The sequence below is a fragment of the Telmatherina bonti genome (assembly GCF_933228915.1).
Source record: "Telmatherina bonti genome assembly, chromosome: 3".
NCBI classification, from domain to species: Eukaryota; Metazoa; Chordata; class Actinopteri; order Atheriniformes; family Telmatherinidae; genus Telmatherina; species Telmatherina bonti.
The window spans coordinates 19,642,820-19,658,767 of NC_136621.1; the positions used below are offsets into that span (position 1 = coordinate 19,642,820).

The 15,948-nt window shown below is 35.4% G+C and overlaps 1 protein-coding gene across 1 annotated transcript; it reads right to left on the reverse strand.

The window, feature by feature from the left end:
- Positions 1–374: 374 nt before the first annotated feature.
- On the reverse strand, positions 375–6,539 carry caly (calcyon neuron-specific vesicular protein; the record flags this gene model as incomplete). Its single annotated transcript, XM_079262852.1, has 4 exons — positions 375–599; positions 3,230–3,343; positions 5,513–5,632; positions 6,411–6,539. The coding sequence occupies 4 exons, from the start codon at positions 6,537–6,539 to the stop codon at positions 375–377; spliced, it is 588 nt and encodes a 195-aa protein (XP_079118978.1).
- Between the last annotated feature and the right edge of the window lie 9,409 nt (positions 6,540–15,948).

Sequence of the window (15,948 nt, forward strand, 5' to 3'; positions counted from 1 at the left end):
TACACCCCATACATGTAAAGTGTGTACAAATTTACATGACTGAAAGTACACAGTGGATGCAGATGGCAGTCTTTAGTCATGACTGAGTAACGCTGTAAAAGTTGAGTACATTCCTGCTTCCAACCACAACACCTCTCACACACACATAAACACACATTCCTTCACTGTTGATTTGCGCTGATTTGAGTCAAAGTTTTTGAGTCAAAGTTTTGGAGTTCTGGCACAAGCAATAACTAATTGGTGGGAAAAGGAAATTCTTAAACACACACACACACACACACACACACACACACAGTGACAAAGCCATATCTAACATTCCTTTTCTTTCTTTTTTTTTTTTTGTTGCTCTTTCACCTAAATTTTCGCTACAGCCTTCACTCTTCTCCCAGCACTCCTTTCAGTGGTTTGCTGGAGTCCCCAGTCTCCTTGAGTCTGCTGATGACCGGTAACCATGGCGATGGCAGCTCTGGCCCAGTCCTCTTGACCTGGTTGAGGTGGTTGAGAGCAGCATACAGACCGGTGTTGGTGCTGCTTTGGATGCTCGGTTCCTGCTGCTCTGTGTAATACATCTCCAAAGCTGCAGGGGTGCAGTGCTTCTGCTGTTGAAGCAAAACAAAAACACCTATTTATTTTAGTTTTAGTGATTCATGAGTTGAACATTAACAACACTTCACCATTCTATGTAAACACATACACCTCAGATATATTTCTAATATTAGTTTAAAATATATTCTTCTATTTTCTGTGAGTTTTTGGATTTTTAAATCAAATCGAGTATTTCACCCATGTGCCAGCCTTTATGTGCTCTGCTTGAAAATTGCATACTAATAAGGAGATAATTCTATCTCTGCATCCACAAGGTCTGTTTGAGCACATTTTATACAGCTATGATAAAGAAAAAACTATGATCTTGGTTTAGATGTGTTGATAACAATATATCAGTCACTGACTCAGATTGTGCATCTGTAACAACAATTAAAACACAATGACACAGTGCAAATTAGAAAAAGTTTCAGGCATGCTTGGAAAAAAAAAAGCAGGGGGGAGGGGGGCACAGTGTGGTACCATGTAAGACTCCCAATTGGGGGACCTCAGGTTTTAAAATGCTAATCTAAAAAGATATTAACATAAAGAATATAAATTTCCTCTTCAGGATATATTCCTGTCAGAGGAGTATTAGTCCATTTTGTTTCAAGTGAATCTAAATCTCAAATCTGATAAGAATGTACCGTAAACAGCAGACTAGGCGAGAGGAAATGTTCTGACTTCCGAGGTCCAGCAGATGATTTGAAAGTGAAGTTAGGTAGAGGTGATGAGACTGGATATTTCTATGCTGAGCTGTGACACAGATGACTTCTGAACGTATAAACCATTCACTAAACTAATTTTCTTCCTGTTGTGTGTTTGTTGCATCAGAAACTATCTAAACTCCTTTGTTAAAGTAGTTTATGCCTCTGTTTTTTCCCCAACAGTTTCTATTCAACACATTTCTCACAATTCACTAAATGTCAATTCCAGGCAGCAGAATTTGAGTAATGATTTTGCTGTTCAGTTGTTAATAAACCAAAAATAAATGCGGTTCCAGTAGGTAATCTAGGATCTAAACACCGACACTGAGAAAAAAAACATAGATCAAGGTATACCTCGAGGTTTTACCTCAAGACTCCAAAAGTATGAAAAAATCTTGAGGACAGTGAAGTTTTTTTATGTTTTAAACTTGATTACTGGAAAAACTTGAGATATACTAATGACATAATGACATGTGGTAACGCACTCCATAGAAGATATTTTTGAACAAGATGTAGGGTACCGAATCACATTTTATCTCTGTATCCCAGAATCAGTCCCGCCAACTCCATTTAGACCACACATGAGAAAAAAACATCTTTACATTTGCTTGCTATTGAATGGACTGGAGGATCATATGAGATAGTATTAGTTAATGCTCTTAAAGCACAGTAGCCGCTCTTTATCCTCTTCCTATGTCTGCGACAACACATTTACACAAAAAAAATCTACAAAAAACTTCAAAAGCATTGCTAAAAGGTCCTCTCCTCCCCCCTTCCCAGTCCTTGCTTTCCCCCCCTCACTGTTAAGCCTTTAATCACAGTTTAGTCATGCTGAGCCCTAATTAAAGACCCCTCCAATTCACAGGCAGGCATCCCAAACTCTGCCAGGCCGAAAAGCAGGATCCGTCAAACACCCCCACCCCCCCACAACCCCCTTTCCTCATGTCTATCGCGCACCTTAAGTTTTCTTCTGAAAGAGAGGCCTTTTAACTAATATGCGTGGCAGTGCTGGCTCGGTACACGATGCCTCCAAGGTGTCGCTGGGAGATAATGAGTTTGGGTTTCCAGTCCCACTTTTAAAGGAATCCCCCTGAAGTGGCTGTTGTGAGGGTGTGACGAGAAACAGATGGGTTACATCGTAGACTGTGCAAGTGCTCTTTGAGCAGGGGCTACATTTCAGTGAGGATAAGTTTTTAATTTACTATACTGAACCGTTGAACTTCTTCTATTAACCCTTTTTTTGTTCTTTATTAAGTTCAAGTACTACATCTTCCTCCGAGATATTTAAAACTCCTCCATTTTCCTTATTTACTCTGATCCATATCTATGTATTTATGTAAGTAATTGTTGGGTCACAACTCTTATTCATGTGTTGTTGACTCTTGTTTCCCCTTGTTACTGTATGGCTGAAAGCCAGCATGTGATGTAAATTTTTGACTATTATGTTAAAGGCTTGGATCAAAGCTAGGCTAACATTACACAATGAGATAGAATTGATCTGTTCAGGATTAATGAGATTTTTGTTGCGCTGGGATACGTTTTAAGAAAAACTAAACTGATAGGACCCCAGCTGTACGTGAACTGGGACATGCATTGACATGAGGGCATAATGGGGTGAGGGGAGAGGGTTGTGTAAACTGAAACGTTCCACTTCATGATTGTCTTGTGTCAAGTGTTAGTCTTTAGTATATTGTCTTTGTAATATGTATTATATACAGTGTTGTATTTTATGTTTGTAAAATTATGTGTGAAATACTGTTATGTTTGCGTTTTATGTTATGTTGGTCCCCCTTGCAAACAAGATGTTACATTTCAAGGGGTTTTCTAGAAATAAATTTCCTTATTGCTTTATGCTTGTGATAAGTTGTGTAAACCACATATTCATTGCTGTGTATGCTTTAACTTATCCATGTTTGTGTGTCTGCATTTATGTTTCCTACCTTCAGGACGAAACCTGCTGGGCAGATAAGCTGGTCGTACCACATGGCTTTGTACATGAGCAAAAGAAGCAGGCTGGTCAAGAACGCCAAAGTGATGAGGATAAGACTTGTAATCTGGACAACAAAGGCAACATGCACACACACCCACCCACCCACACACACACAACACACACATATAAATACAAGCTTCAGTAACAAGTCACTGAAAGGATAATGGAGCCATTATGTTTATTATATAAACATATCCTATAAATATAAGGAAATCAGCTTTTGGTTGGTTAGACTCTCAGGCATCCGGGCATATTCGAGTTTCTGGTTTCAAAATGTACCTTAATTTTAAAAAGTCATTGTTTCAAAAATCGCTCATTTTTCACTGTTACATGCAACATTTTTTTTAATGATGTGTTGAAGGCAAAAAGTGCAGGAATATGTTTAATTTAATGGAATATCCTGATCTTTCAGAATATTTAGGTAGTCAGCTGACCTCATTCTTTGGGCACATATTGGGTACGGTTACATGTTTTTATTTTAATTTGGAATTAAATAATTAGGAATTAACGTTTTCTCTTACGAGTTTACATGAAGATAATAATTCGGAATGAAAGTTTACATGACACTCGTCCTCAGATAATTTCTCTTTAGAGCGGCGGGTTGGGAAGGGTTCTGATTGGACAGAGGGTGCACGTGATGTATGACATATACCGGGAACAAACAAAGTTAGCTCCCTGCTTCTCGTCTTTTCAGTCATAACTTGTAAAAACTACATAATAAGTACTAGTTTCACCACTATTTTTATAATAATTTTAAAGTACCAGCTCAATACTTCACAATACTACTTCACTTTTTGCAGCAACTGAGAAGGAGAAGAAAGACAGACGACCAAACACGGGAGGCAAAACAAGGCGTGTCATCAGGATAGGACAAGGTAACGAGCATGCGCAGAATGACCGGAATTAACTTTGAGCGGAATTAAGGTTTGCATGACAGTTTAATTATTTAGACTGGAATTAAAATGCTAATAAACCAGCCACTAACATCGGAATTAAGTTTGATCCGAATAGAAATTAGAATTAGGAATTAAGTGTTTACATGGTCATTTTTCATCAGTTTAAAGCGGTATTAACTTTTATTCTGAATTAAACAGGAATTAAAACTCTCATGCAAACGCACAAAATGCTGCTGAACCTAGACCTGACCAGCTGCAGCCACCTCACATCAAAGCACTGCTCTCACAAGATTGCACAGCAGGTACTAAGCATGATAGGAGAATCACTTCATCTGCTTCTCTTCTTATCCTGATGCTCCCATCATTGTGGAACAGAGTAAATCTGGACACATCAGACCACAAGACCTTCTTTCCTTGCCCCAGAGTTCATCTTTATCCTCCCTAGCAAATTGAAGCCCCTTTGTCCGGTTAGCCTCACTGATTATTGGTTTTCTTATGGCCACACAGCTGTTCTGTCCCAATCCCTTGAGTTCCATTCACATTGTGCATGTGGAAGAGCTCTTACTTTCACTCTTTTCATCCATGAAAAGTGTCATAATTTTGTGGATTATTACAAGACTTTAAAACATGGATACTTTTTTCTAAAATCTTCTGCTGTAGTAAGCGGTACTAGCGTTTTTTGTTTAGGTTTTTTTTTTTTTGCATTTTTTTTGGTTTTGTTTTATTTGTGCTAAAGGCATGTCTCAGTGAAGTAGCCAGGATGTAGCCTGATCTTTGATGACTGGTGTGTGGACAGCTGTAATTTCGTGGAAAAGCATGCAGAGGCATTTTGTATGTGCGATGAAGTGTACAAATATGGTCTTTCATCCAATAAAGGATTAAATATAGTCCTGAATTATGTAGTTGTTTTTCTTTTATTTGATTTTACCAAAAGTTTAAGCAATCACTGACTACCATCGAGTGGGATTTTTTTGTGAACACACTTCCTTTTCAAAGAAGATGATTCCCCACTATCCTTCTAGTTTTTAATAATGTGTTTGACAGTTCCTGACCAAACTGTAGTAGTTTCTGCAGTCTCCATGGATGTTTTTCTCTGCTTGAAGCATACCAATGATTTAACTCTTCCTATACTGACTAACATATTTTCTAAAACCAACCGGTCTTTGTTTTTTCTATAGAGTTAGTACACCATCAGCATCACCATTGTGTCTCATACCTACTCTTAATGCATCCTAATCTTCTAACCCTGGTGCCCAGACCATGTTCAGAGGAGATCAGAGTTATCATTGTTACCAGTAAGAATTTGTGCACATTTCTCCTGATATATGTTGTTATACCTTGGCTCTATCTGTGACATCCCTGTAGAAGTTGATATTCAGCTTGTTTATGTTGGGAACATACAGCTTGTTCTTCTTCTGCTGTTGAAGTTGATACTGAGTTGATGTCTTCACGATGACCTGCAAAAAGGGGAGTGTACTGTCAAAGTTACCTTTGTAAAAAAAAATAACTCAAATATATCTATTACTGCTTGGTGCTTTAGAATTTAGTGGGCATGAAAAATACTCATTTGCATCTTTAAAAGTATTTTAATCAACTCGATTTCATTCCCTTAACGGTATGTTGGGATACTATAATGTGGTTTTATGTTAATGCTTCACCACCCAATCAATGAATTGTATTGTAGATGTATTAAATAAAACATCTGGGATTTTATATATATATACATATACATATATATATATATATATATATATATATATATATATATATATATATATATATATATATGTATATACATATATATATATATATATATATATGTATATATATATTTATATATATATATATATATATATATATATATATATATATATATATATATATATATATATATATATATATATATATATATATATATATATATTCTGAAGGCTTTATTCATGCATTTTGGATTCACGCAGATGTTTTTTTTGTGTTGGTTGATTCCAAAGTTTTAACCTATGATGATGAGAAAAGAAAGATAACTATAGCAGGCTCAGTGCTGAAGCTCATGAGAAGACAATAAGTGCACCCACATGAATTTTATCAGTGTTTGTCACACATGTTTTCCAGTGAGTCATAATCTGTTGGAAATGTCTTTAGTAATGTAATGAATGTTTTTGTGGTGGCCAACTTGGAAGCACAATGCTTTCGAGAAAAAAAGAAAGCACCCAATGTGTGGCAGCACATACTTACCTGGTCTGCGAATGGCTGCTTGAGCTGGTTGACCTCCAGGGGTGTAATGAGGGGGATGTTATCAAAGCCATCATCTGCAGATGGTTGCTTCCCCAGTTTATCAGACAGATTATTGCCCAGCTTCACCATAGCTGCTCAGTTGCTTGAAAATACCTAAAATGATGTCAAGATTAGGTACAGACAGTTCAGGTCACACTGACTCAGATTGTGCGTTCTGTGACAAAATGAGATAATGCAGCTCAAATATCCTGTCAGGCCATATACTGTAAGAGGGTAAAAAAAAAAGATAATACTGTGATAAATAAGACACATGTTAGTCATGCTGTCAGTGATGTTACAGATAACATAGACTGGGTCATTGGATTGTTATTGAATTTATCAGACATTTTAGTTCCACCACAAGATTCCTAAAATCCAAATGAGAGAAAAAAAACCATCTTGTCATTGTGAGTACACTGCCATGATGACATAGGCAATGCAGCAGCTGCTGCTTGTAAACTTAAACAGAGGGAAAAAAGAAAAATGATTGTAATAAAACTAATTTCTTGGTTGGAAGTTATAGGCATTACACAATTATAATAGCATGCATGCATTTACGGCAAAAATGTTATTGTGATAAAGGAAAACTTAGAAAATAACAATAACTATCAGCCTAACACATCTTTCTGTTTTCTTTTTCTCTTTTTTTGGTCTAATTATGTTTCTACTTTTTGCAAATTATCTACACTAAACATAATATGAGATTTTAATTTTCAAACTCAAAGAACTGTACTCGTGTATTATCAACACAATACGGTTATTTGATTCTTTTAATATCACTCTCATTAAAAATGTCACACTGCCCCCATTGGGAGATCATTTCTTGATATGCAGCATAATGTGAAACTATAACATCTAATGTCTGTAAATGTTTGCTGTTCACTCTGTAACCATTCAGGAGAGCAGCTTGACTGTTTACATCTGATTCTTGCTTTTATATTAAGTCTAGCTAAGCTGCTATGGGAGCATTTCTATTGCTGTTTTTCGACTGCAGAAGCTCTGGACAGGTCATTAAGGTGGAACAAAGGTTTACAGAAGAGGTGGCACCTGTTTAGGTAATTCTGATTATTTTGTTTCTATAAAAGTGTAAGATTAACAGGACTGGAGAGCAATGTTACAGAGCAATAATTGAAAAATCGTTTTAACTATATCAGTTCTACACATTGAAAAACTTAAACTTATTAATCTGCAAGTTAAACATCCATCAAACAATGAAGTTTTGTTATTTCAGCCTACATGGCAAAATGTATGGATAAAGAAAATGCAGTAAGTTCTGCCTCTTCTTCGCTTTAACAGCTTGTTTTTTTTTTAAATGTTTTTTTAATTAAAAACAAGCAGACTTGCACCTATATTTGTTTCAGTGTACCTGGAAATATGCAAAGAGGAATAAATAAATTATTATCTTTTCAAAAGGCCTCTCAAAGATGCACTAAAGCAGGGATCAGCAACTCTGGTCTCAGTGTCCTGATATTGGATGTTTCTCTGCTCCAACACATCTGATTAAAAAAAAAAAAAAATAAAATAAAAAAAAAAAAAAATAAAAAAAAAAAAAATAATAATAATATATATATATATATATATATATATATATATATATATATATATATATATATATATATATATATATATATATATATATATATATATATATATAATTGGTTCTCCAACACCTTGTTAAGTTCTGTATAAGTCTGCTTATGACTTATTCGTTGTGTTGTGTTGCAGCAGTAAAACATCCAATATCTGTATGACACCAGTTGTTGATCCCTGCACTAGTGGGAGTCTATGTGGTCAGAAAAACATACCTGACCATCAAGATGTTACCGACTAATATGGAGACTTACTTGAGCTCAGCATTTACAGTTTTTTGTAGATGTATTTAGCTAGCAAATGCTGAATTTGACTGAAAACTGTGGAAAGAAGTCCACATGTTTCAACATGTTAGGCAAAATACAACATCGGCATAGTTTTCTAAACAGAAAAATAATTACTAACCTGCATTAAGCTGTCACTACTAACCAGTTTCCTGGCCCTATATCACTTCTATTTTCCTAAACTAAACTCTTTTCCTTTTAGCTTTTAGGATTGGCTTTTAGGATTTGCTTTCACAATCGTGTGGTTGGTGTATCAGACACCAAAGCAAACAAACCTCGTGAAATTCCTGGAGTTGCCTGCATATAAAAAATGATGCCAAGTTGGCACCCATAGTAAGAACTGACAGTAAAATCTCCAGACTAAGTGTCGGTATAAGACAAGATGGAAGTAAAAATGTGTTGCTGGGGGGATTTACAATCAAGTCATGAAATACAGGGTTTTTCAAACGACGCAATGATACACTGCTGGTTCAGTTATATTTTGATAGTTTACACAAATCAAACCATTAAGAAGTCAATGATTCATATGATAAGCTTTAATAACATGTTCCTGAATAATTCAGTGAGCTTATGATAATCATAGTCATGTAGCATGAAGACATATTTAGATAACACAACCATCTCTCTCCCTGTTTTTAAGCCAACAATCTAGAATAAACATGTTTCATAACTGTGTGTGAATCATGTTATTTATCTCAGCCCCATCTCTTCCTCCAATCCCTCTATCTTCAGTATTAAGCACTAATATCTAAATATAATTCACTGAATACATCCATGCTCTAATGGAGACTTGGTTTCCTCTCCTCCATCCAATGATCATCTAAATTATTGAGGGAAAAGGTAAGGAGCCACTTATCTCATTCACACAGTGGAACACAACACCTTCTCCCAGCCAAGGGCCCCACTGGCCCACCAATGCCAGTGACTCACAGTGATGATACAAACACCAGGAGGCAATTTTATATTGCTCGAGAAATGTACACCAGAAATGTGTATATGATGAGAGAGGTTGCAGGAACATTTGCTTAAGCCTTGGACACAAATGGAGAATAAATAATGAGATAGAAAAGGAAATTATGTTGTCAGCATCTGGAAAACACAGAAGGTGTTTTGGTAAATCTGTTGGCAAAAATTGTAGATAGTTTCTGATGAGTGGGTGGTGAAAGTGGTCATCTGTGCTGACCACCATTTTTGATCCCCACAGTTGGAGTGAAGTGTGGGCATGATGAATCATCCCAAATGTGTGATTAACAAATGAGCTGGGTGCTGCTGTCAAACACTCAGTGTTCCCACACTCTGGCAGAAAACAAGTCCAGCAAATTACATCGATTGATCACAGCTTCTATTATTATATTATATATTATATATTATATATATAATACATTATATATTACCAGTTATTACTGGTAATCATTTTGGGTTTTGAATTCTCGCTTAAATCCAACCTAGAAAAAATGAGATAGAGAAATTTCTGTAGGAGATTGGATGCTGTGCTGTGAATAGGTAAGAGCAGTGTTTGCCACCTCCTGTTAAGTTCTTCAAGGTTCACCAGTCATGTATATCTGAACTTGCAGCACTTAAGGCTGCTGCGACAGGATGTAGAGGCTGTGTAACCAGAGCAGACACAGGAAAAAAAAATGGCTGGAAAATGTACATTTGATAGCCCTTTAATGACGTAAGCTTAAATTGTTTCACTTGATAAACTTACGTGACCTTTGCACTCACTTTTCAATATGATTAAAGTAATAGACTTAACTCGTATAAAGCATAAGGTCATTCAAAAGGTATATATATTTTTTTATTATTGTTGTGTCCTCATATAAATTAAATAACCACATAACTGAAGCTGTTACAGAGACAAGACTGTGAATTGCTCGATTGAAGGTTTGCATGTCCATTCATTCGCTGAAGCGGACTAGAAGCTGCACTAAATCACTAATAAACCGCCTTGAATAATGCTGCGCCTCATTCCGCAGTGGAAGCGGCTTCCATCGATTTTTCACGTGTGTCGCTCGCATAACCTGCTCCTCTCCTCACTAACAATGCTGCATAAAGGGGGTAATAAAAACTTACTGTGTTTTTGCGGGATCTCCGGTCGATTGCGGACGGGAGCTGATGTGTCGGATGCTGTGACGGGACTCGATGTGAGCTCCGGTTGCCGTGGTGATGTGGGGTTCAGAGCAGGACTGCGCATGTAATGCAGCCTGAAGCGGCTCTGACAGAAACTGGCAGCTCGGCTTGATTGTGTGTTTCTGCGTGGCTCACAGAAACCGAAGCTGCTTGGGAAACCTCGTCTGTGTGACATAATGATCATATCGTCATTTGTCATCATCAAAGCGAAAGAGCGCGGCCTACGCGGTCTGCTGTATCTGTCAGCAGGAACACAAAGTCTCCACGGAGGTTTGTACTGTTTATGCTGAACTGGCGGTCATATTTTATCGTGGATCTACACCAGAATGGAAAAGTTATGAGCACATTTTTATTCTTCTAGCAAACTCATTGCTTTGAGTTGGGCTATTCATATAGGAATAAAAGCATTTCATAGCCATGGCGGATTACACAGATATAAATCGTAAAAGCCTAATAATGTGCAGTATTTTGTGATAAACTATGATAAAGACACGGTTTTTATGGTAAAACCATGTCCATATGAACATTTTCTACAGCCTAATAAAAAAGGAGAAACATGTAGCTAAAGAGAAAACATGCATACAAACGTTTTAATTTGTAATTCAAATTTACAAGTTTAAATAAAATTATTTGCAGTGTCTTCACTGACCAGTTTCATTGTATTCTAATGATTACGATAAATGAATAAAAAAATACGTGCAAGACACTTTAAGTGTTGAGATTTGCCACGCTTTCCTGTTCTGCTTTAAGATCTGGGGACACTAATTGCTTGAGATTTTCAAAAAGAAGGTTGTTATTCTTTTTTAGTTCCAGATTTGAGATACTCAACAAACATTTAATGTTATTTCACTCTTCTCTTCATTATGCAGCACATTTTTCATTGGAAAGAAACCTGAATTGCAGGATGGTCAGTCAGCCACATAAACTGCTTTTTCTAAAGCATGCTGTTGAAAAATCATGCAAAACAAGGTTTAGCAGTTACCTACTAATTGCAGCCCCACATTGATATTACACTGCCTAAATGGTAGCATATGTTTCTACAAAGTTCTGGCGATTCACCTCAATATCAGTCACTGATGTTCAAGTCACTCACTGGGACATTCATTGCATGACTACTTGTGGGTTTGGAAGTGACAAACATCCATTCTGTCTTTAGTCTTAATATATAGACTTTTCTGCAGCGTTCCTGAATCTTGTAACTGTATCCCGCACTGTGACAGATAAAAGACAAACTTTTTTGCAATCTTGAACTGTGCAATACTTTTTGTACTTAACAAATAGACCCAAGTGACAGAGCTTGCTTCCTTGCTTTAAAGGACTAAGCCTCTTGTGGATGATCCTTCAACTTCTAACATCCTCACTTATCACCAAATTATTTGCTGACTGCAAAATCTCCCATATTCATTCTATAAACTTTTCAGATTTTCTTTGCCCCTTTTCAAACTTTTTGGAAAGTGTTGTTGGCATAAAATATTTTACCTTCTTTATTTTCTTGGATATACTGAAGTTTGTCTGTGAAGTGACTGAAATGATCTCTTTAGACTTATGTCTGGTTTATATAAACCAATTGAATCAATAGATGAAAGAACAATGTTTTTGTAGAATTTTGTCACTGATGTTTACTTTCTCATATCTTTTTGCACACATTCAGTGCTATTAATTCATCCAAGTTTTTCATAACTTCAAAAAAATGTTTTAGGACATGATGACTGGTGCATGTGCTACATTTCAGCTTCCTTTGACGTACTAAAACATATTTCCTGACCTGGATGACCTGATGAGACTTCAAAAACATATTTAAACATTTCTACATTTTGTGGTTATGACAGCTTGTTAGTTTAGTTTTTAGAGTTGTTGTTGTCGTTTTATGCTTGATGTAAAACTGTCTCGCTGTCAGGAAGGAAAATTTAAGTTTATGAAATGATCATTTTCTTTACATTTTTTTTATTTTGATCTTTTGGGGGGCCGGGATTTCATTTTTCTATCAGAACACAGATGTGTCATTCTCAGTGTGTGAGAGGGAGACTACCAACCTTTGCTGGTTTTGTTGTCAGAGAAGAGACAGAGTCTAAGCGAATCTAATATAATTAATTTAAGAATCAACTGGCCCTCAGAATGTGAAAGGGTGAAAGGAATTATGTGCAAAAATAAATGTGTTCATGTTCATACATACATATATATATATATATACATAAATACATACATATATATATATATATATATATATATATATATATATATATATATGTATATATATATAAACTGTAAGAAACAAAATAACTAATTACTTTGTTGATATTTGAAATTATAGACACATTTATAATGATGGTGAAGTGTTTTATATGGCACTAATCAGTGGAAACGGTTAGAGGAAAAAGAACAGATGTCAGTGTTTACTATAAATAATACAAGCAAAGGACTTTCTTGTGTTACCACAACTCATTATTTCTGTGACATGAGGACTTGATTTGTTGCTCCATCTCAATTTAGGTTGGTGTGAAAACAAATGACTTTGAGTCTCAGACAGTTATTAGAATGAAAACATAGCATTTCCTTGTAAATACAAAATGTTTGCAGCTTCTAATGCATCTAATGTATTTATTTATTTTTATGAAACTGTATACTGCTCACAGCTACATCAGCTGGAAAACAGGAAAATAGACAATAAACTAAGTGAAACATTCTTGTTTTTAACTAGTGTGAGCTGATTTTTAAAAGGTTGCACCAGAATAAAGCCCAGTTCTTCACGGTAGCTCTGTCTGACAGTTTATGTCTGCCTTTCACTGACTAAAACCTCACCTACGCAAGCATCAGCATCTCCCCACAGTCATTTAACTTGTCCTTTGTCTCTATAAAAAGAGCATCTTTCTATTCATGATATATTTTGTCTCCACTGCAAAGACCAACATCGAACATTCATCGAACATTAAAACAGCCGACACCCAAATGAAAAGAAAACCAGCCTTGTCTTTTCTTTATTTAGACTGTCATTCATACATGCGTCTTTGTTTCTATGGGAACCCAAATTATGAAAAGAAAAAATCATTCATAAACAATTAGCACCTGAACGTGAATAGCTTTTATACTCTTATGTGTGTTCAATCTTCTACCAGAAACAATATTATTTGATATGATGAGTAACTCAAAAGTCAATTAGAGAATTCTTTTGTTGGTTATTTTTCTAGATGTAAAACATGTTTAAATATCTTCATATTGAAAACCTTCTATATTTAATTAAAACATGTTAAAGGCTGTCATGCTTCTCGGACTGATCATTAAAGACAATAAACTGCTAAAAGAAAAACATGAAATTATAAATTCAAGAGAAGCTAAAACACACAGAGAGCATAAACCAACTAAGCACACACATAAAGAACTTAAGTGTAAAATTCAGAAACACACGTGTCAACTAACTGAGGAACATTGAAATCTCAAGACGTGTTTTTTTATGATGATGAGTCGAGCGCGAGGAGACGCTTTACCAACAGCACCCTCTACTGGTTCATTACTCACATGACCACCTGAGCAGAAGGAAGGATACATTACACACGTATGTCATGGGATATGTCATTTTTGAAGTAAGCAGGTATGTGCTGTTATACATAATTACATATCAGTGATCTGTATAGATTTTTATCAACGCCTCTAAGTTCTGCATAATTTAACTGTGTAATGATTAACATACATTGTCATGATTTCTTTTGTGTAAATCATTGGGTCTTTGAATTTATTCAATATGGCTGAGAAATAACACTAAAAATGACTGATTGGTTGATTTTAAATTTACCGGTAACTATATCATAGGAACAAACCCTAAAGTTAATTTTAAAAAAATAATGGGAAAAATAATTAATAATTAACATGGTGGAGATTCTAGGTTGTCACATAATAGGTAACTATTATTTTATTCATTTGTTCTTTAGTTTTTAATCCATCAATCCATTTTCTTAACCACATAGACCAATAAAGGGTCACTGGGAAGCTGGAGCCTATCCCAGCAATCATTGGGTGAGAGGCAGGGTTCATCTTGGACAGGTTGCCAGTCTATCACAGGGCCAACACAGACAGACAAACAACCATTCACAAACACACTTACTTCTAGGGACAATTTAGAGTAGCCAATTAACCTAACATGCATGTCTTTGGACAGTGGGAAGACGTCGGAGTAACTGGAGAGAACCCCCACACACACAGGAACATGTGAACTTCACACAGAAAGGGCACTGTTCTAACTTCCCCCTTGCTCAGGTCTAAACCAGCAGAATTCTTGCTGTGAGGCCAGAGTACTCATACTATGCCACCGTGCAGATCTTATTTATTTATTTATTGTCCTAATGATAACTGTGAAGTAGAAATAAATAAAAAGATAAACATGTAACTACTTACCAGTGTGCAAAACTGTTTGAGCAATACTGACTAAAAAGGAAATGGATACATTATTTGTAAATTAAAGGGCTATAAACTACCATAAGATGCAAACAAGTCACTTTCCACTCAATAAGACTGATGGGGAGAAGGTGAGAATATTGGTGCTAGCAACTAAATGGTTTGGAATCAGATTAACATGTTAAAGTTAAAGTCAAAATAGATTTTTATGAACAGACAAGAACAGTTAATGAAACATTTAGAAGTTTATGTATCACAGCTATCATGTTGTCATTAAACTCAAAGCTCTTTGTGGTGATTATTTAAATTCAAAATTAGTATTTAATCGTAGAAAAAAGAAAGTAATATATACAGCACAAAAAGATTTTTAATAAAAACTGATTGATGACAAATATAATTCTGTTGTTTCTCAGGTGATGAAACACTGACCATGTTATTTGTGCTGCAATCAAAGGCACTTGTTTACATCATGTTATTGTGTCTGATAACACCTTCAACCACAAGTGAATTCCTGTCAAAGGTGTTAAGAAAACACTTTCACAACACGTGATGCAATCATATTCCACATGAATATACTTGTATCAAAAAGTATACATACATGAAAACATATTACATTGTAAAGAAAAAAAAAAAGATAACTTGCTCATGTCCTACACAATTCTCAACGTACACTACCAGTCAAGAGGTTGAACACACTTTCCCATTAAATCTAATTAGAAAATTAGTCCAAACTTTTGACTGGTACTGATTATGAAATAAAAAAATAAAAAAAATAAATAAATTAAAAAAAAATAAATAAATAAAAAAATAATAATAATAACAAACAAACATGTTTTGGTGGAAATATGAAAGTTCATCACAAATTTGAAGCATATGCATGACAGTGGGACAAATGTTAGACAAATTTAAAAAAACAACAACTTAGATATACTGTTATATCCAAGTTGTTACACAAGCCAGTCTTAGCAAATATTAGTGAGCATAATTTGCTTTTGTTTCACTACCAGTATTTTTTTTAGAAACTGAGCAAACCGGATCAGAAATATCCACGCAAAAGAAACAAAGTGATAGGCACAACTGGACTCAGGTATCAACACACTTAATCAACT